Below are 19,793 nucleotides of genomic sequence, written 5' to 3' on the forward strand. Positions count from 1 at the left end.
TGGCTTAAGGACAATAGCTTAGGCAAGCAAATTGCTTGTCATCGTTTGCTTTTCTGTAACCAGGTCGCCCCCCCCCCCCCCGCTCTCCCCTTTCCCTGCTAAATCCCTCCAGAAAGCTGGATTTTGTGTTAATGGGGGTGTGTCTGGGTTTCATCTTAGGAAGACCCCCCGCGCCCCCCTCCCCCGCATCGCTGAAGTGCACGGTGAGGGCTGCGGGTCGCCGCTCTCGACCTAGGGAGCGATGAATCCCCCATCTTCCTCTTCACGGGCGTTAGCAACTCCCCCTCCCCACCCCCCTCCTCCTTTCTTTCTTTCACCGACGAGCTTTCCCTCGCTTTCCCAAACGGGAGCCAAAGAGGTTTTTTTTTTTCTCTCCTGGCCCCCCACCCCCGCCCCTGCGGGTGCCGGGCCGCCCGCCGCCCCCCCCCCCCCCCCCGCGAGGCACGGCGCGGCCGTTGGGCTCGCGCGCCGCCAGCGCCGCAGCGGCAGTGCGCGCGCCGCGCTCGTGCGCGCCGGGTGCTGCAACGGTGCCCCGCCCCTCCCCCCCCCCCCCCGGCCCTTTTTAATTCCGCCGCCAGCCACCAGCGGCCGTTGGGCGGGGGAGGAAGGGACCCGAGCTGGCGGAGGGATAACCTTTTTCTTGAGGCGGCCTGGGGCGGAGGGATCCATACGGTGGAGCCGCCCGTGGGCGAGGGGGGGGAGGAGGGCCGGCTGAGGCGGCGCGGTCGGGCCGGCTGGCTGAGGCGAGGTGGCCGTTATTTGGCAGGAGGGGTGGAAGGGGAGGTGGTGGCCCGGGGGGCGCGGGAGCCTGAGGCTCGGGGGTGGCTGCAGAGCCGCGGCGGGCGGGAGAGCCGCTGGAGCGAGGCGGGAGGGGCTGGGGGGCGGCCGGGGAGCCCGGCGGAGGGGCCGGCGGGCGAGGAGAAAGCTGTGACGGGCGGGGACGGGGGGAGCGGCCAGCCGGGGGGAAGGGCGAGGTTGTGGGGAGAGGCGGCGTGTGCCGGTCCTGTCCCTATGTTGCGTCGTAGTTTAGTGGAAAAGGGAAGGGGTTAGAAAAGGGAACTAATTAAAAATAGCCTCTGATCCCTGCTGGGGGCTGGTGTCCTCTCTGGGGCTGCCTGTGCCATTTGGGGGGGGGGGGGTCATTCTCTTGTGTGCAGAAGCAGCCTGAGGGGCTTAGCGCCGAGTGGGGGTGGGGGTGTATGCCCCTCTTCTTCGCTTAACCTCGTCTTTTTTTTTTTTTTTTTTTTTTGGTGGGGACGGGGCAGGATGAGCTTGCAGAGTTTTACTGGATTTTCTCCTTCCTTTCTGAGGAGCTACCGCTGCTGAAGCAGATTTTTCCTTCCTTTCTTTTTGTCTGATGTAGAATCCTAGTAGCTAGGCAGCCTCCCTCTTTTCTTCCTTCTACCCCTTCAGTATGTAGGAAGGGAGAGACATCAATGGAAAGGCCGAAATACATGTAGATGGACTTTCAAATGCTTTTTTTTTTTTTTTTATTTGGAAAGAGGAAGATAGAGCCTACTTGCCACCGACTTTTTTGTTGCTGTTGCACTGCTTTGTAAAAATGGGGTTTGCTTACTCCAGCTGAATCCTCTCAGTGTTTTAGCAAGTTGCTACAGTGGAGGACTTCTCATATTTTTTGCATCAGAGGAGCAACATTGATGCTAACCTTTTTTTTGTAAAATGGAGAGCGAAATATTCACACCCCTTTTGGAGCAGTTCATGTCTAGCCCTCTTGTCACCTGGGTAAGCATTAATTTTTCTTTACACGTTATTCTTGTATTTGCTTGTTGTTTGAGGATAAATGCCTTGCTGCACAGAAGAGGATGGAATTTGTGTCACAGTGTTGATGATTATATTTTAGGTTAAGACATTTGGACCGTTAGCTGGAGGAAATGGGACCAACCTGGAGGAATATGTGGCGCTAGTGGATGGCGTGTTTCTGAACGAAGTCATGCTGCAAATGTGAGTGTACTCGAGTTGTGTGTTGGATTTGGTTATTACTGTTGTCTTCCCTTCTGTATTTTACTTTCTTAGGAAAGCTCTTCTTACCTTCAATAACAATGTTAGTAAAAATGTCTTCTTTATTTTATGCTTGAAGTAGTCTTGTGGCTTAAAGCATTCCAGATACTCTTTATTTGTTTGCAGTACAGTATTTTTAATGCCAAAATGATGTATTTGCAGGAGGTATACGGTAATACAGGCAAAGTCATATCTAGAACTTACTGGAAAATTGCGCTTGAATCACTGTAAATGCAGTTTCCCAGATTTCCATTTAGAAGCATAAAGGTTCGTTCTACTGTAAGTCGCAGTCATAAACCAAATTTCTAAGCAAATTGCTTGGTTAATAAGATTCTAATGCATATCTTAGTTCATATGGTATACAACTTAAGGATAGTATGTCAGTCAGCGTAATGTTGTCTACTAACCAAATGGGCTGTTCTGTAATTCTTTTCGCTTTGTTTTTCACAGTGCCAAGTTTGAGTAAATAGAAGTTGTGTAGTAAAGCTGAAGTGTTATTTGATAGTGTAGAATGTTTTTTGGGTTGCAAACCACAGAAGAAACCTTTTTACATGTTTTCTACAAGTGTTTATTGAAAGCTGTGATTGGTAGAAAGCTTGCTATGTAATTTTATTGATGTAAGATATTACAAGCTATGTATTTATATGTAATTTAGAAGGCAGGTAGATCAAGAAGTTCCAGTCATAGAAATACAGAAATAGTCAACTGTGTGTTGTATTGTGTGTGTGTTTTTTTTTTTTAATCATAGTTTTGACTGGAATGTTGCCCACTACTGTAATGCTAGCGAATAACACTTTTGTCAAGTGCATAGCAATATAATCATAAAACTGCTACCCGTGGAAGAAAGATCTCAATTTTTTCCAGTATTTTAGATCTATACAGAGAAGTACATCTTTTCTTTGCATAGCTATGAGTAAGTGTAGGCTTATGAATGGCTTGATAAATAACGCCAATGTGTGAGCAGCTCGTAATGACAGCTGTTACACTGCTCAGTGATAGGCATCCTTGTACTGTGTTCATAGTTCTTACTTCAATTTTTTTTTTTTTTGCTGTTGGTGTTTGGCATGTTTAACTAATCTATGTAAAAGCTCTGCTCACCACATTTAAGACTGAATTCTCATTCTTTAAAACCAGTATCTTGTCACCAACTTCTGTGCGTATAAATTCCAAGTACTCGTTTTCTGTTGTTCTGAGAAACATGGAAAACTTGGAGTAGAAATTTCTGTAAGAAATCTTGAACTTGAGTGTATTTCTGGCATATTTTTGTAAAAAGAATTGTAAGTGATGCATTCACAGAAACCCTATTTTTATTCTACAGCTTAAATGTCTTTACTTGGTTTAGGTATAAACTAGGTGTAGAACTTTCATTCAGTAAAAACATTGGATAGTTGGAAGCGAAGGCCTAATTTAGAATTGGGACAAGGTGATTTTGAAAAATGCAATCTTGAAATTAAACTCTCTCAGCAAGTTTTTGCAGTATTAAGAAAGAGTATAACCTGATTAATACGTATATGGGAAGTCTGCTGCCTTTGAAAACGTAACTCAAATGGAAAGTTGTAGTGAGGGAATATTCCCATGCTTCGAGCGCTGTGTTTTGAATTTGACTTTAACTTTGTGTGTGCATCTTTGGCCCCATTCCCTGGAGTACTACAGTTTATTTAGGAAGAGTTATGTGCGTACACATAAAATAAATACACATTGAAGATGTGAATTTAAGAGTTTGGTTGTCAGGTCAATTTGAAACTGTCTTAATTTAGAAATATACGTAAATATATTTCACAATTATGTAACCGCACTGGAAGTTATATTTTTATCTAAAATACATTTTTGGGGATCTAAAATGTGTTATGATTGATTGCTATTTAGAATTAAAGTTTCCAGGACAGCTTTCTTATTTGGAAGCAGGAGGGGTTGTTTTTGTTTTTTGTTTTTCTTGCCAAGATTGAAAGGGGAAAAATGTCTTACACTTTGAAGACTTACTAAGTTTCTGTGGAAGTCACTGTGGGAACCTGTGTTAACTTCTAGGATCTAGATCCATTCACATTGAATATCCACCTATTAAACATCTCATTTCATTTTTCAAAAACATTTAAAAGCTATAACTTAAAGCATTAATATCACTTACTTTTGGTATTTTCTATTTTAGTCATATTTCTTTCATACAGTCTTAACTACCATGTATTGAGGAAATGTGGCAGAAAAATTTGTATCATGATTTACACTTTTTTTTTGCTCTTTTCTAAGTTATCAGTGACTTCACATTAGTATTAGGAATCTGTATGACAGCATACAGATTCCTCAAAACATAGCTCTGTTATGAGCTATGGTGCTCTTAGGAGCTCTAAAGAAATGAAGTACTGTTCTTGCAGGAGTCATGAGGAACACCATTTGTACATACATGTGAAAAGCACCAGTAGAAATTGCCTTTTAAATGAGTTGTGTTACAAAGTACTTATTATTTATAGTAGTATTGAAATATTTGAGGCTGTTAATGTTTTAGTGTGAGAATACAGCTAGTGAGTACCTGTCAGCTAAGAAGTTTGTCTTTGTGTTATTTTTGGATGGAGGTTGATTTCTAGGGTTGGAAAATCATTGCAACATTAGATATTTTTAAGGGAGTTGAAAGTATGAACAAGCGGAAGCTGTTAGAGCTGTTGTGATCCAGCTGCCCTTCTACTTTAATACATATTTTATTCTTGCCAGATTTTTTAAGAACAAATGCTGTGACCATAAAAGTCAGTGTTAGTATTGGGATTAGGCATGTTTTGTAGACAGTTTTACAGTCCAAAATGAGGTCTTGTTACCTATAGACGTCGTCTTTGTTCTGTGTTAAAAGAAGAGTGAATCCTACCGTGCATTAGCTGCAAGTGAGAGTTTGTTAGTATGTCATTTACTACTTTTGCTTGTGTGGACCAAATTTATTTTCAACAGTGGTAATGATTCAGACAGAGGAAACAGATGTCAGTGTTGGAATAGTAGGATAGTAGGTACTGAGATGGTTGTGTGTGTGTTTTGTTGTTGTTTTGGTTTTATTAAAATCAGGTTTGACTTTCTTCGTACAGAATCCATCAGAAAAGAAAAACTAATCTGCTATGTTCTGTATATTTCTTCAGCTGTTGACTTTTTGGAAGGGAAATTAAGTGGATTCCATTTAGCGCTGAATTACACGTGAAGACCTTTTGCTATATTGGAGATGCCACCGTCAGTTTCCTTCTTTTTTTACTTAAGAAGAGTTCCATTGTTAGAGTATTTGATCCTAACTTGAGAGATTGTCTCTCATTTTCTGTTTAAATTTAGATGCAGTTCTTCAAAAGTACTTTGTTACCTGCCTTCTACCAGGACCAGTCAGCATCCATACCTATGGGTAGATACGAACCTTCACCTTTGTTCTTTGGTATGCAAAAGGGTTATGTTTTTTGTGCAGTAAGTCAAAAGCCAACAGGTAGCTGCAATAGGGTTGTGCCATGGCAGGGAGATGGGGAAACATGCCAGGCATGCTCCATAACTTTACTATACCTGTATATCAAAATGCTCTTAATATTATGAAGTGAGTATTTTTTTATTTTCATTTGTAGTAAGTCCTGTTCTGATATTTATTAATTGAATTCCAATAGGATTGTGTAAGAAATGCATGAGTTGTTACAAACGTCTTGTAGTATAAACTGTTTGGCTCCGCAGCAGACAGACTTGCTAGTTTCTTGAATAAAAATACACATCTGCAAGTAATTATAAGATTGGGACTTTTTATTACATTTAGCACCACCGTTAATATTTGGTCATGTAATAAAGACAACTGTATTTTGATTTTAGCAGTTCTGTTTTACTGTGCTTTCCATTTGTGGAAATGGATCTGTTTCAAAGTAACTATGGGACAAATACCATATGATGAATCGCCATGTGTAGAGCCACCTTCTGAAACTAAATTGACATATTCCATTTTATTGGGAACCTGTCTGCTTTCATCTTTGTATTCCACTCATAACTTTTGTCTTAATTGAATATATTCACCAGTGCTATCTATTATTTATTTTTGTCAAAACATACTGAAAATTATTTTAAAGGATGAAATGTTTTAGTTTTTTCCGATTTGTTCTCCCTTTTGCTCTTTTCCCTACTGTTTTCCATTGACTGGATCCACATGCAGGCCTTTCATGCCCATAGAATTTTCCAGGTGGACCAGCTGGCGGTTTCCTTCCACCACTCTGTTGGCGTGTGCCTAGAATGCGTAGCCTGCTTCATTAACTCCTTTTCTGAGCTCTTAGTCTTCAGTTGTATACTTTTTTCCAAACAGCTGAGCTTGCCAGCCCATACTTCTGGCTTGCCTATATCTTTTCCTGAAAACTGGACTCCATCTCCAGCGCTTCTGCCAGCCGCCTAGCCCTGAAAGACTAGAGGGAACATGCACTCTAGTCCCATTAACTCTTTCTTGTGCAGAAGACCAAAGAGCAAGAGGCAGCGTCATTCAGGTTCTAGCTGGGCAGGAAAATGGAAAAATGTACTGGGGAAAATAAAATTGGTGAGTTTGGCATCAAGAGTACTAGCATAGGATATATTAGAAAAGTATCAAGTACTATGAATACCCTTCTCACTTTGAAATGAATGGATCTGATTCACACTTTTCAGACTTGCTGCTTCAGGCTCCCACAGATGCTAGTAGATGCCACTAATGGTTTGAGAGAGTTCTTAAAATTCATTTTGCAACTGTAGGGCAGAATTTTTGTTAATGAAAGCTGAATTTATAATATGCAGTTTTTGTGTAAAGAAGCGAATTCTTTAATGAATGGCCCAATAGAATGTGCACCATGATCAAGATTGTTGGAATTCAAACCCTTTGATTATAAAAATCAGAGGATGTCTGCCTGAAGTGAGCTTTGAATTGGGCTAGTGAGGTAAATGTACTTCTGCGAGGTGCTTGGTTTTTTTTTTTTTTTTTGATAGTGAATGGAGACAGAAGTGGGGATTGCACATGGAATACTTTGTGTGTGACCTCTTCTTATATCTCTCTTTTTCTAATTCTTTATGCTTATGTATCCTCCACATTTTGTGTCCCCTTTCCTTCATCCTATCCCCTCCAATGTATTTTCAGTTCAGTAAACTGTCCTATGGTTCACTTGTTCTTGCAGTACTTTGGAGACTGGGAAGTAGATGTCTAATCTTCCTCTGAGCGTACATCCACTTCTCTGCCGTGTTCTTCACGTCTTGTCTTCACTATCTTTCCTTGGCTCTAGCACCTCATTTCTTCTGGTGTTCTACTTCCTATCCCATCTTTACTCTACATTAGTAGCTGGAGTCAGGGGATAAAAACTTATTTTTAAAAACCTCTCATTAGATACAAAGGTGATCTGTTGAGTCTATCTGCCTGTTTCATAAATAGTAATCTTAGTTGAAAGATGTAAAATCAGAATAACTTATTTTAGCATTGAAAGTGTTCTGACAAGAAAACAAATGTATATTTACTGTGAAGTCAGCATTAGCTTGAAGTTACGGGGTGATATGGGAATGCTAAAAGTGTGACTTTGAGCCAGAAGAAGACATCTTCAGGTTTCACAGCAGTCACTTTGTTTCATGTACTTCGGAGGTTCAGGCGTGATGGCTGAGTGGCTCATCATCTAAGTATCTTAGCAGCGCCCAGCATTGAGGTTGGGTGAGCTTTCCAGTTCAATTTATGACTGGCCATAATCTTTCTGGGTTGCTCTTTTTCTGCCTCTGTGCTGCCACTGTCTTCACTCCCTGCATTGCAAAGAAAGGCAGTACATGCAAGTTGTTTAGCTCTAATTTTGGGCCAGAAAGTTCAGTTTGCCCAGGTTACTGAGATACCTTGAGCCACGCTAGCTGTGTCGTCGTAGTTGTTTGCAGCATAACAGCAATAAATTCCAAAGTTCTAGGTTAGCTAAAAATATTTCACCTGTGCTTATTAGCTTGCATCCTTCACTGGCAAGACCATGTTGCTTCTGGTCCCATAGCTAGTTTGGGGATCTCCACACCATGAACCTTTGAAGTGCATAACTGTGCTCTGATTTTTTTCTTTTAAAAATTAATATAGTTAACTGCCCAATCTGTTGGTAAATCATGCATATCTTAATCCTAAAATTGAGAAACTTGCTTCTAGATTTTCCTCATTTGTTTCTCCTGTTAGGAAGGGCCTCTTAGCTTCTTGTTCTTGTTGGATATTCCTCCTCTTTTTTCCCAAATTTATACCCCTTTTTAACCTTCCTTATCTTTCCTACTGTACCACTTTTCCCGACCTGGTAATTACTTAGGAATCAGACTTTTTTTCAAGCAGAAAAGAGCTCATGAACAGTGTGCTAAAGCACATGACCTCAATGGTTAGAGATTGTTTGGTAATAGCTGTGTGGGAGTCTTTATCTTTTTCTTTTGTTGTTTTTTCTTTTATTTTAAAGAATACTGTCTTTCTACCTTAAGTCCTTCCAAGGAAGCATGCCTCTTAGGCAGTTGTTACTAAGCAATATTTACAAAATGCCCTCCCCCCCTCCCCATTGCATTGGACTTACTAGTGATTAAGGCTTTGAATTGAAATGAGGCTACTGCTGGACCCCGCTCTCTTGGCCTTGTTTTCCGTAAGGCTTTCTCTGAGGGAAAAGCAAAAATTGTCTTAAGTTGTATTTTTGGGTTAGGAAATAGGAAGGAAAGAACTCAAAGCAGTTTGAATTATGTTCATGCCTGTTCAGTGTTTGGATCTTTGTTGTTTGTTTGTAGATAATAATTTGAAAGTTTGTTTCCTTTTTTTATGGTGATGGGGATAGAGTCCACTTAGATGTATTTCAGAAATTTATCTTACTGTAATATGTAGAGAAAAATTTGCTCTAGTTTCTGTGTGGTTTTTTGTTTTTCTTAAATAAGCCCTTGAGAGACAGAAAAAAAAAAGTCTGGTGTAATTTCCTGGTGGCTTTGGAAGATCTTGCTGTATGTTTAGAATACTGTGTATGCCAGACGAAGATAAAATGGAGATACTAGTTGGTGTATGATAAAACATCGGCAAATATCATACTTGCAATACACTGGTTTGTGCCTTAACAAGGGTGTTAATATTTATGTAAAGTTTTATGATGGAAAGAATGCACTTTTTTTTTTTGCAGGACCTGATAGGTGCGCTTGTCTTGTAGCTTTGGGTAGTTAACAGAGATAAGATCCTCGATGTACTCCTCTATTTGTATCTAAATAAGTAGGTGATTGCACATATTAATGTGCATATGCATATTTGCAACACCTTTAATCTAATTGTTCATGTCGATAAGATTTTTACAAGAAATGTAACTAACTTTCTTTGCAAATCCCCATATATGCAAGAGCCTTGCATTTGAATTTGCCCTGTTCTCTGGATTAAGCTTTACAAAGGGCTCAGTTCTGTCACTTGGTAGTATTTTAAAAAAAAAAAAAAAAAAAAAAAAAGCAGACAAATTCTATATCGCTTGGAAACGTTCCGTGCAGATATCTTTGAGAGGAGAACAGGAGAAACTACTTCGGCAGAATGTCCAACAGTGTTTTATTCGTTTTTTTACTTAAACATGAATAATTGGATGCATGCATAGAATTAAATGTTTATCTTACTGAAATGGCAGGACTTATGCAGAAGATATGGGCCAAGATTTTACTTAGGGTGGTTATGTTTGGATGCAGTACTGTTAGTTCTATCCCAAGTGCAGCTTTAAATTCTTTACAGTTGTATCTTATTGTTGTTAGTTTACTTATAAAAGATTAATTACGCTTTATAATACATGCAATTCTAGAGTCAGTGTTCTAACCAAAAGTATTTAACTGAAATTTATGTGGAAATATTTTTACAACTTAAGATCTTTTTAGTCATTAGAATGCTTCTGGCAATATCCTGGTAGCTTTGATGGTATCTCCTTTGATCTCAAATCAGTGTTTTTTTACATTTGTAAATGTATGGCTTTAGTCAGGGTATTTTGAAGTTGAAGTATTAGTATATTTTTGAGAATTCATAACTTCAGCAACATTCAAAATAAATAATGAAATAAGGAAGTACATGTTTTTCCCAGTCTTCCAAAGGAGAAATTAATTTTGGTACTGCTATGATAAACTAAAGCAAGGTGCATACAGTTCTGGTGTTGGAAAGTGGTTATGGTAGAAGAGAAAAACTTGTATATACAAATTTATAATAAATCTTTCAAGAGTTTTTTAAGCTTCTACGCAGTTTTCTGTATTCAAAGCTGACAAGTCCTGTTGCTTTTACGTGCTGTGTAAGTTATTGTCCCTTACATAAATAACAAAGAGTGTACTAACTCCACTGACTCCTTTGCTAGGAGCAGGAAGTGTTTCTTTGCTGGTTTTATGCATCTCCCTGCTGCTTTCTATCCCTTCAGTTCAAAATATCATAGCAGAAAGCATTATAGGCCTGTTGTTGAGATAGTATTGGCCTTTCTCCTATCTGAAGTTCTTTTCCTCATCGCTTTAATATCCTCCTTTGTCCATGAGTTATTCCTTTGTTTTACATGTGATGACAGCTTCTTGGCCCTAATCTGCTTCACGTATAACTGTTTCTGATGTTTCTTCCAAACTATTACCTGTATATATGTAGAATGTTCTTTCCAAGTTAGATTCTGAAGACGTTTTTCTCGCTAATGTCCTCTGAGGGTTGGTGTCAGTTGTGCTGAAAAGGAGGCTTCTGGTGATCGAGATCTGTGAGTTACCTGTGAGTTCTTAGGTAAAGCCAGTCTTACTGTTGTCATGGGATTATTGTGGGTGTAAATGTTTGCATGTTTTAATGGGCAGTTACATTGAAGTGTTAATCACAAAGGCAAACAGTTCAGCTACTCCTTCATTAGTTTTGGACCGAAGAGATCTTAAAATTTGAGCTCGTATGAGAGGAAATAAAAAACTTTGAACGCTAGAGGGAAAAGTGCTTAAAGTAGAAAGCAAGACTTCACTATTCATCATACTCAGTGCTTTGTTTCTATGGTGTGTAGCTCTTTTTTTGTTTGCAGACCGTATTCTTTTGCATTCTGTACTGCCCATTTTATTTTATTTTGGAAAGTGGCATAGCGCAAGTACTACAGCAGTCTAATAAAAATATATCAACATTATTGCTATTTGTAAGATTGTTTGAAAAGGCAGAAATTCATAGCAATCTTCCCTAGTTCAAAGTTTTCTGCTAGGCCTTTTGCAGTAGAAAATAACAAGGCAACCCTTTAAAGGCATTTAGATGGTTGAAGTAGTAATAATGAGAGGGGCTGATTGCAGTGTTTGTCTCCGATAAACCAGTAAATTGGAAACAAGCATGAAATTACACCTGGATAGTTTGAGGTCTCCAGAGTTTTGTTCTCTATATGAGACTGAAAAGGTGTTCTTTTGAACAAGCACGTTGCTTCTCTTATTTTGCTGATCGAGTCTCCCATGGCTGAACCAAAGAATCTTGTGGAAGACTTTAAACAACTTCAGTCTTGTTCTTGGGCTCTTTCTCTTAAGCAGCGCAAGGGGAAAAAGTGTTCCTTGACCCTAAACGCGCTCTCTTGATTTGCTTAAAATCATTGATACAGCTATTCTACCTTGGGACTGAGAATTTCTGGGTGGGAAATTCTGATTCTGCCCTTTCCACATATGGCAAAAATTGAGGGAAAAGCCACCTTAATGTCAAAGCAACAAAAAAGTGTAGGAGAAGTTTTTCATGTCTGTTTGTATTACTGTGGCGCATAGCAGATCTAATAGTGAAATCGGGGCATTCTTGTACAGGCAAGACTTTCTTGCTATAAACAATCTACAGAGAAAGTATATGTGTGTACTTACATCTATATGTATTAATTTTAAGACTTGATAATTTCTTAAAGAATTGAAGTAAAGGAAAACCTTATATAAAGACAGTACACCTAATAACGTCATCCCAAACTAGTCCTAAATTCTAACCAAAAACTATTCTGTCCTGTTTTCTGTAAAGCAATGTTTAGAGGAAGTTGCACAAAAATGAGATGTGGATGACTGTGTCATGGCCTTTTGAAATTCAGCAAATAAGACTAGTATGTTATGTCCACTTATGCTGGCATGAGCCCTGAGTAATTTGACTGGTTAAAGACTAGTTGAACCCTCGGTTGCTACACAGATTATAGAACAAAAATATTTCTGTTCAGGTTTTAGCACTCTTCTCTCTCCTGCTACTCCTTGGAAGTCCTGGAACTTCTTGTTAGAACTGATTAAAATGTTCAGCTTGTTTTATGGAAAACTTTGCAGAAGATCTCTGGCTGTTTCCAAAATTTTCATATAACAAAATTTCCAAATTATAAATCTATGTGACAGAGTAGGTACACTGGCTTTTTTGATCCAGGAAAACGGTGTTCTGAATTATCTCAAAGAATGCGACTAATTTTCCATTCCAAATATATATTTTAATAAAGAGTTATGGTGCTCTATTTTTCACTCTTACATACTGGGGTACCAGTGAGACATACGTTGAAGCTCAAGTGTGTATTATATAGCGAAATGTGTTTATATTATGTCATAGTAATGCTTCCTTCTCTCTTTTTTTTTTTTTTTTTGTCTGAAGAAAAGTATGTTTCAGGGATGGCAGCTTAGGAATCCCAACTGAGTTCATAGTTACTGAAGACATTGCCTGCTCAATGGTAGAGGGTGAGACAAATATTTTGCTGTAGAAGATGAACAAAAAGGTTTAGTTTTTAGGAAGCATGAGTTTAGAATGATTTCCTCCCCCCACACACACTTTCCTGCCTGAAATACGTTCAGGACTATTTTCAGAAGTCTAGTGCCTTAAAAGGACAGAAGAATCACTGGTAGACTTTTTTTACCCGGTTCCTGCAGCTGCTTTTGCTACAGGTGGTTTTGCACTTCGGTTCAAAAAGGGCGTTATAGTCAAGTCTTAGTTGGTGCCATGCTCCTTGAGGGTTCTACAGTGGTTTTCTTGTTCTAATTCCCGCTGTCTTAAATCAGTTCCTTTAAAAGCAAATTGAGCATATACCCAAATATCTCACTTATGTATTTGATTATCATTTACGATTATTTCAGAATATGTTAAAGAACATCTTAAAATGACAGTGCTCCCCTCTAAGCTTTCTTAGACTTGTCTTTATGCAGCAAAGATTCGCTTAATACTTCCTTAAAATAAATACCTGGAGTTGCTTGGCCCAGGCTACCAATTTGCTGATGCCAGAAATCTTTTTCTGTCATCAGCTTTGATGTGCTGTAATTTTGCAGTTCTGCCACTTTTTCTATCTTGCTTTTCTTTTTTTTTAATCCCTCTCCTCAATTACAGGAATTAACAAAATAATGCAGCCTTTATTGCTAGCTCATCACTAACATTAGGGCAGAAGGAGATGCTAGAAGACCTTTCCTAGATCAGAAAGTGTATCCTAACGCAGACTTCCGGTCCCGTTGTTGCTAGGGCATGAAAATGCCTGGTCCATGTTGCCAACCTGCATGTATCTGTAGATTGTTAGGTTAGCTGCAGTCTTCAGGCAAACTAACTGGTTTGTTTCATGTATTCCAGTGAAACCGACCAGCACGCTTTTTCAGCATGGGCATAGTTTTCATCTGAGTGATGTTCTTGAAGGCTTATATTCAGGCAAATATCATATGGATTTGTCAATGAGCAGTCAAAAAGCTGTGCGTCGGCATTAACTTGTCTTTTCCTTCAGTGCTGGTAGTAGTGCACGTGGGTGGGTGTTGCCCAGCTCTGCTTTTCCCTATTTGCAATCATCTCCTCTTTTTTAAAATACGGATTTAAGAGTGAATGAAGCTATTCTCAAAGGTACTCCAGCAGAAACACATCATCTGAGAAAGGAGTCTCCTTGGGAAGCCGTTAGCTTACATTTCTTACTGATATCTTAAGCTCATCAGACATCAATTGGGTGACACTAGAAAGGAGGTAAACACATGCACCAGAAGAATTTTATTTTCCTTTCTGGTTCTTATTTCAAAGTTTTCAAGCCTTTTGGTTATTCCAAATAACAACCTCAGAAGTCAACACATCAGAGAGATGGAATCTTTAAATGGTTAGAGAGGTCTCCTGTAGATTCAAGTCACTGCTCTTCATCAGTATCTCTTAGCGTTTTTACTCTGGAAGTAGATAGTGGAGGGGCAGGTTAAAAACTTCACTTTGAGGACTCTCTTGGATGTGTGTGTGTGTTCTTTCTCCAGCAAGAAAAAGAAACACTTTTTTAAGTATGGGTTCTGTCCAACCTGTTGGGTAGCATAATTTTTTTGCATTCTTATTCTGAATCCCAAGGCTTTGTGATAGAAGATTTACCTTCAAGATTTGTCATTGTTCTATAAGCAGTAGTTTTCAGCTGTGGCTTGTGCATGTGTGAAGGTCCATAACTTTTTTTTAAAGATCTCGGAAAAGAGAATCTGTCACTATGATTTAACTTGCTCTAGAGGGTTTGGCACTTACAAATTGTTTAAAAAAAAAAAAAAATGAACTTGAAAATTGTTGTTTTTCTGTTTGCATGGGAATGTATTTTGACTTTAGGCAATGGTTTTTGCATTGCTCCTGGGTTTGTGTGGGGGGTGTGTTTTTTATTTTATTTATTTTTTTTAAAGGGGTAACCATACGGAGCGAGGCCCATGTTTGTCAGATTTTCTGGCTCTTGTCCACTTATTCAAAGAGTTGATGTCAAGTTCGTTCTTCTAGAAATTCTCAATTATTTGATATCCAGGGGTGTTTATTTTGTGTGGCAGTGACCAGATGTGTTAAGTGTTCTGTGGTGCTCTGAACCCTATAGATTTTCCTTTCTATCAGCGTAATTTTTTAGGTTGGTGGAAGCAGACCTGTTTTCTTGCCAGCTGAGGAGCAAAGGTATTTGAGCCCCAGTCCATTGAGTGCTCTCACTCTAGGAAGCTCTTCCAAAAAATCCTTGAGCTGCAATAAATCAGGAAAATCTCTTTTTCAGCCTTCTCTTTAAATTTGTTAGCTGTCCAAGTACAATCACAGCCCTGTATGTCATTCTTTGAGATGCCTGGGGGGGGGGGGGGGGGAAGGAATCCTTGAGTAGAACTAAGGAAATTCCTGCTCCTTAAGCCAGAATTTTGTTTGTCGGTAAGGAAGTTTTTCCGCAATAGCACCTGAGTGTTCAGCAACGCTTTCAGAAGAACTTCTGCATCGGGGAGGTTGCAGTCTAAATCCTATGCTACCAGCAATGACTAACTGTGCATTCTCAATTTTATTCCAAGAATGAGGCAATGATTTCTTAAACAGAGTGTAAAGTTTTTATGAGAATTTGTTGAAAGCAGATCTAGTTTTCAGCCCAAAACAGCTGTCATACTTGCTTTTACTTTAAAATTCCTTTTATATATGTAATTAGTTTACATGATTACATGTAACATGTATATTTTAATTATTTTCCACATATTAGAATAAAAAAGTTAAGATTGAGGGAGAAGTCATTGTGAAATATAATGCAGTTTGTGGCTGATTTTATTCCCTGAGAATGTTGTGCACAAGGTTGTGTGCAGTGAGTAGGGGTTATTTTGGATCATTGGCAGAAAACTGTTTGTGTTTTAACATAATATGTTTTGGTGTGATAGGTAAAAAAAACAGTTGAAACAGTGGTAGTAAAGTTTCCTATTTTATGATCAGTGTACCCAGCTGTTTGGCTGTAAAATCTGTTTGCAAGAGTTTAATTTTATGTTTATATTAAAAAGATATAAAAGTAGTGAAATGGGTTATATTTTGTATTTTGAAGTTGATCAGACTCGCACATGACCAAAAGGAAAATTAACTAATTTCAGTCTTAGGTAATTTAAATCCCCTTCCCTTCTCAGTTTTCTCTCTGCTTCCTGTGTTATTTCTCTTCTATTTCTGTGTTCTGTACTCCTCGGTGCCAGTTAACGAATCTCTTCTCTTTCTTTCTTTTTTACTCTTTTGCCTCATTCTTTGGATCCTCCCTTTGGGGAAGGGAGACAAGATTTAGAGGATACCTATTTTTCCTCTTCCTTTTTGAAGAATTTCCTTTATCCTACGTTAGAGGCATGTTGGTGTTACACTCAAATAGTTCACTTTCTCAACAGCATCTGTGTAATAGTAGTATATGAGGAAGATACTAATTTCTTTGTGATGCTATTGAAATAACTGTGTATGATAATGGCTTCGTTAAAGAAAGGCTCTTACTGTGCGATACATTTCATGGTAAATATCGTAAAATTATTTCATGGTGTTTGAAGTGCAGCCTGATTTTCAGGGAAATATATTCCCCCACTGTTGCATAAGACTTTAAGCTCTTGGGGTCAGACTCTAGCCTGTTGCAGTGACAATATTTATTTTTTAGAAATGGGATAGTAAGAAATAAGTGGAAAACGTAAACATAAATATACAGAAGTGTCTACATCGGTAAATTTCTTGTAATACTGAGAGCCATTTTATAAAAATTGCTGATATCTTCAAAAAGTTTAGAAAAATCTAAGAATAGCAAATCCATTACTTGTAAGCTTGGAACTTGTGCAAGCTTGGAAAAAATAAATAAATACAGTGATGTCTTGAAAAAATGTGTATGCTTAGTAGATGACAGGTACTGTTTTATTTCCCCTCTTATTTACTCCTGCACACTCCTTATTTACTCTTATTTTACTCTCCTGCACACATCTTCCTTCTGTGAGGGAAAACAGAAAGGGAAAAATAATGGATCTGGGCTGTTTTGGACTCTGCTTTCTTATAACCTTGGGTGGAGGGGAAAGGGGAGAGAAGCTAGCAATTCTGTGTAAGACTTCCACACATCTGCTTGCTTATTCTTTTTTCCGTGAGTGACTTTTTCAAGCACTCCAAGTAGTGAAACAGATATGGAGTGAGATTCCATTTAATGAATATTTTTTTTTCTACAAAAGCTTGACCTTTGTCACTAAGTTGAAGAATGATGAAGGAAAACATGCAATGTAACATCTAGATTTTAGTAGTTTTAAACTGTCTGAATTTCATATTGAATAATTAATTCAAGTTATCTTGAGTAGAATGCTGTTGATATTGAAATGTATCTGGAGAACTGTAAATGTAGTTTGTTGTTCTGGGTATTGCAGACTTTGGTTTTTGAGCCTGCTCTATTTAAAATCACCAGCAATGATCTGGAAGGGAAAAAAAGTAGTTGTACAGGCTGTGTAGGTGCTGGTTGCAGATTTATTGTTCATACTGAATTGGAATTAGGTGTTGATTTAAATACAAGTAGGGTTTTGAACCTGAAGAAGAAGATACAATTTAAGCAGCTAGCAAGGCAATTGTGAATGGTAAAGAAAGGGAGATTTAGATTTCTTAAGTATTTGTTTCATACAAGCCCTCACTGTGAAGAGGGTTCTGGAAAGGTGCTGGTGTCTGGATCAGTGAAGGTATCAAATATCCATACCTATGTTGTGTTATCAGATTCAGTTGGGGAGAGAGAGGTTAGAGTAATTTGTACTTAGAGCTCCTCTCAAATCAGCTGGCAGTCTCGATATCAAGTGAGTTTTCTTTTTGTTGCAAAGTTTAAGGAGAGGATCCTGGAAATAGGACTGAGGAGCCTGGCCCCTGAGGAGGGCTGAACTCCTGGAGTGAGGAGAGTTTCATGTTACTGCAAAGGATATAAGTGATATAGATTGTAGAAGAGCGAGCACAGTGGCTCTTTACTCTGCTGACCTTCTTGACCACATCATTGTGAGCTTAAGCCCAATGGAAGTTGTAGTAGTATTAAAATGAGGTATTCTGTATCTGGAAAGACCCTAAAGCCATTTTTAGTCATATATGTACCTGCTCAAAGGAGCACTTGAGTATTACAGTACTGTAGGTAGTTTCAAAGTTTTCTGTAATAGCAACCTTCAGAATCCCGGAGGAAAAGGCAGATGGCAACAGAAGCAAGCTCTATCGCTTCCTGGCTGTGCACACCCTGAAGTTTCAGGCAGGAAGCTGAGCTGATGTGTAAGCTGGGAATCGGTCTGCACCATCTCATTTATTTCCTTTCTCAAAGCTTGTTGACTTTCAGCACCCCAGGAAATTCATCCCAGATATTTGTCCTCCTTGTACAATTATCTCTTTCACGTTCCTTGTCGTCAGCTTTTACAGTCTCCTTCCAGGTTCTCAAGGAATTTCTAAACTTTAATATCTCCAGAGTAACTATGAGGCTGCTGTTCAAGACATCTTACTCTAAAGCAGGGAGCATAGTTATACTGTTATGTAAAGCCTCATAGGAAAGATTTTTTTTGCGCGACTGACTATATTCTGTGTACTTTGTCTAAATGAGGTGTGTCCTTCAGATGAATATAAATATTTCTGTACCCATCCTCAGCTACAGAGTGATAATGTTTTGGTGTGAGGTGCGTTTTTGCTTATTTGTTGCTGCAGTAAATGATTGAAATATTACAAACGGCTAGTGACCCTTTCTTTCCTCAGAGTTTAATTTGGTGCATAACTGTGTAGATGCCCTCTTTCCCTCCTCTTAGTGCCTTTAGCAGCTTTTTTAATGTTAATTGTTTTTTGGTGAGGGCAGTTTTTTGATCATCATGGAAGCATAGGAATTCTTGTAGTTTATCTCCCTACATGATTATTCACCAAGATGAGTTGCTTTAGGTCCTTTTTCAAAGTTTGTGTCAAAGGTAGTTTTTGACTTCTAAATAGTCTTCCCTGAATCGCATTGCATAAAGGGGAGGAAAGAAATTAAATGTCAGTCACTAGATTTTCTGAGTGTATTATGGTTTTATCTGACTGTTTGCACATTCAGATGTCAACCTGGGAGCGTACAGATGTGAGGGGAATGTTCTTTCATGGAAATAATACTACTAGTAGTGGGACCACCTGGCAAAGCTGTTGTTGGTTGGGGCAGCCCTGAGGTCATGAGACACAGCAGATTGTGCCATTGATCAAAACAAAATCAGAGTGTAGTTGGAGGCCTGTGTCTAGCGGTGTCCCCCTGGGGTCATAGGTCCAGTCTTGTTCAATGTATTCATCAGTGACCTGGAGGAAGGGACAGAGTGCACCCTCAGCAAGTTTGCTGATGATACTAAACTGGGAGGAGTAGCGGACACACCAGAAGACTGTGCTGCCATTCAGAGGGACCTGGGCAGGCTGGAGAGGTGGGCGGAGAGGAACCTCCTGAAGTTCAGCAAAGGCAAGTGCAAGGTCCAATAATCCCATGCCCCAGGACAGGCTGGGGGTTGACCTGCTGGAAAGTAGCTCTGCAGAGAAGGACCTGGGAGTGCTGGTGGACAACAAGTTAAGCATGAGCCAGCAGTGTGCCCTTGTGGCCAAGAAGGCCAATGGTCTCCTGGGCTGCATTAGGCAGAGTGTTGCCAGCGGGTCGAGGGAGGTGATCCTGCCCCTCTCCTCAGCCCTGGGGAGGCCTCACCTGGAGTACTGTGTCCAGCTCTGGGCTCCCCAGTCCAAGAGAGACATGGCAGTACTGGAGGGAGTCCAGCGGAGGGCTACCAAGATGATTAGAGGGCTGGAGCACCTCTCCTAGGAAGAAAGGCTGCGAGAGCTGGGCCTGTTCAGCCTGGAGAAGAGAAGATTGAGAGGCGATCTCATCAACGTGTACAGGTATCTGAAGGGGGGGAGTGTCAAGAGGATGAGGCCAGCCTCTTCTCCGTGGTGCCCAGCAACAGGACAAGAGGCAATGGGCAGAAACTGAAACACAGGAAGTTCCATCTGAACCTGAGAAAAAACTTCTTCGCTGTGAGGGTGACAGAGCATTGGAACAGGTTGCCCAGAGAGGTGGTGGAGTCTCCTTCCCTGGAGATATTCAAAAGCCACCTAGGCGCAGTCCTGGGCAGCCTGCTCTAGGTGACCCTGCTTGAGCAGGAGGCTTGCACTAGTTGATCTTTAAATGTCCGTTCCAGCC

The 19,793-nt window shown here is 39.7% G+C and overlaps 1 protein-coding gene across 16 annotated transcripts in view; it reads left to right on the top strand.

The window, feature by feature from the left end:
* The first annotated feature begins 667 nt into the window (after window positions 1–667).
* CCDC88A (coiled-coil domain containing 88A) overlaps window positions 668–19,793 on the top strand; it is a 106,629-nt gene continuing 87,503 nt past the window's right edge. For 15 of the 16 annotated variants that reach the window (XM_068939930.1, XM_068939932.1, XM_068939933.1 and 12 more), the window contains exons 1-3: window positions 668–748; window positions 1,266–1,743; window positions 1,862–1,962. In XM_068939930.1, coding sequence (XP_068796031.1) covers window positions 1,681–1,743; window positions 1,862–1,962 — 164 coding nt within the window. In that variant the 5' untranslated portion in view covers window positions 668–748; window positions 1,266–1,680. The remainder of the gene's footprint in view (window positions 749–1,265; window positions 1,744–1,861; window positions 1,963–19,793) is intronic. The other variant, XM_068939919.1, reaches the window with a different exon arrangement.

The sequence above is a fragment of the Struthio camelus genome, chromosome 3, assembly GCF_040807025.1.
Source record: "Struthio camelus isolate bStrCam1 chromosome 3, bStrCam1.hap1, whole genome shotgun sequence".
In the NCBI taxonomy this organism is placed as follows: Eukaryota; Metazoa; Chordata; class Aves; order Struthioniformes; family Struthionidae; genus Struthio; species Struthio camelus.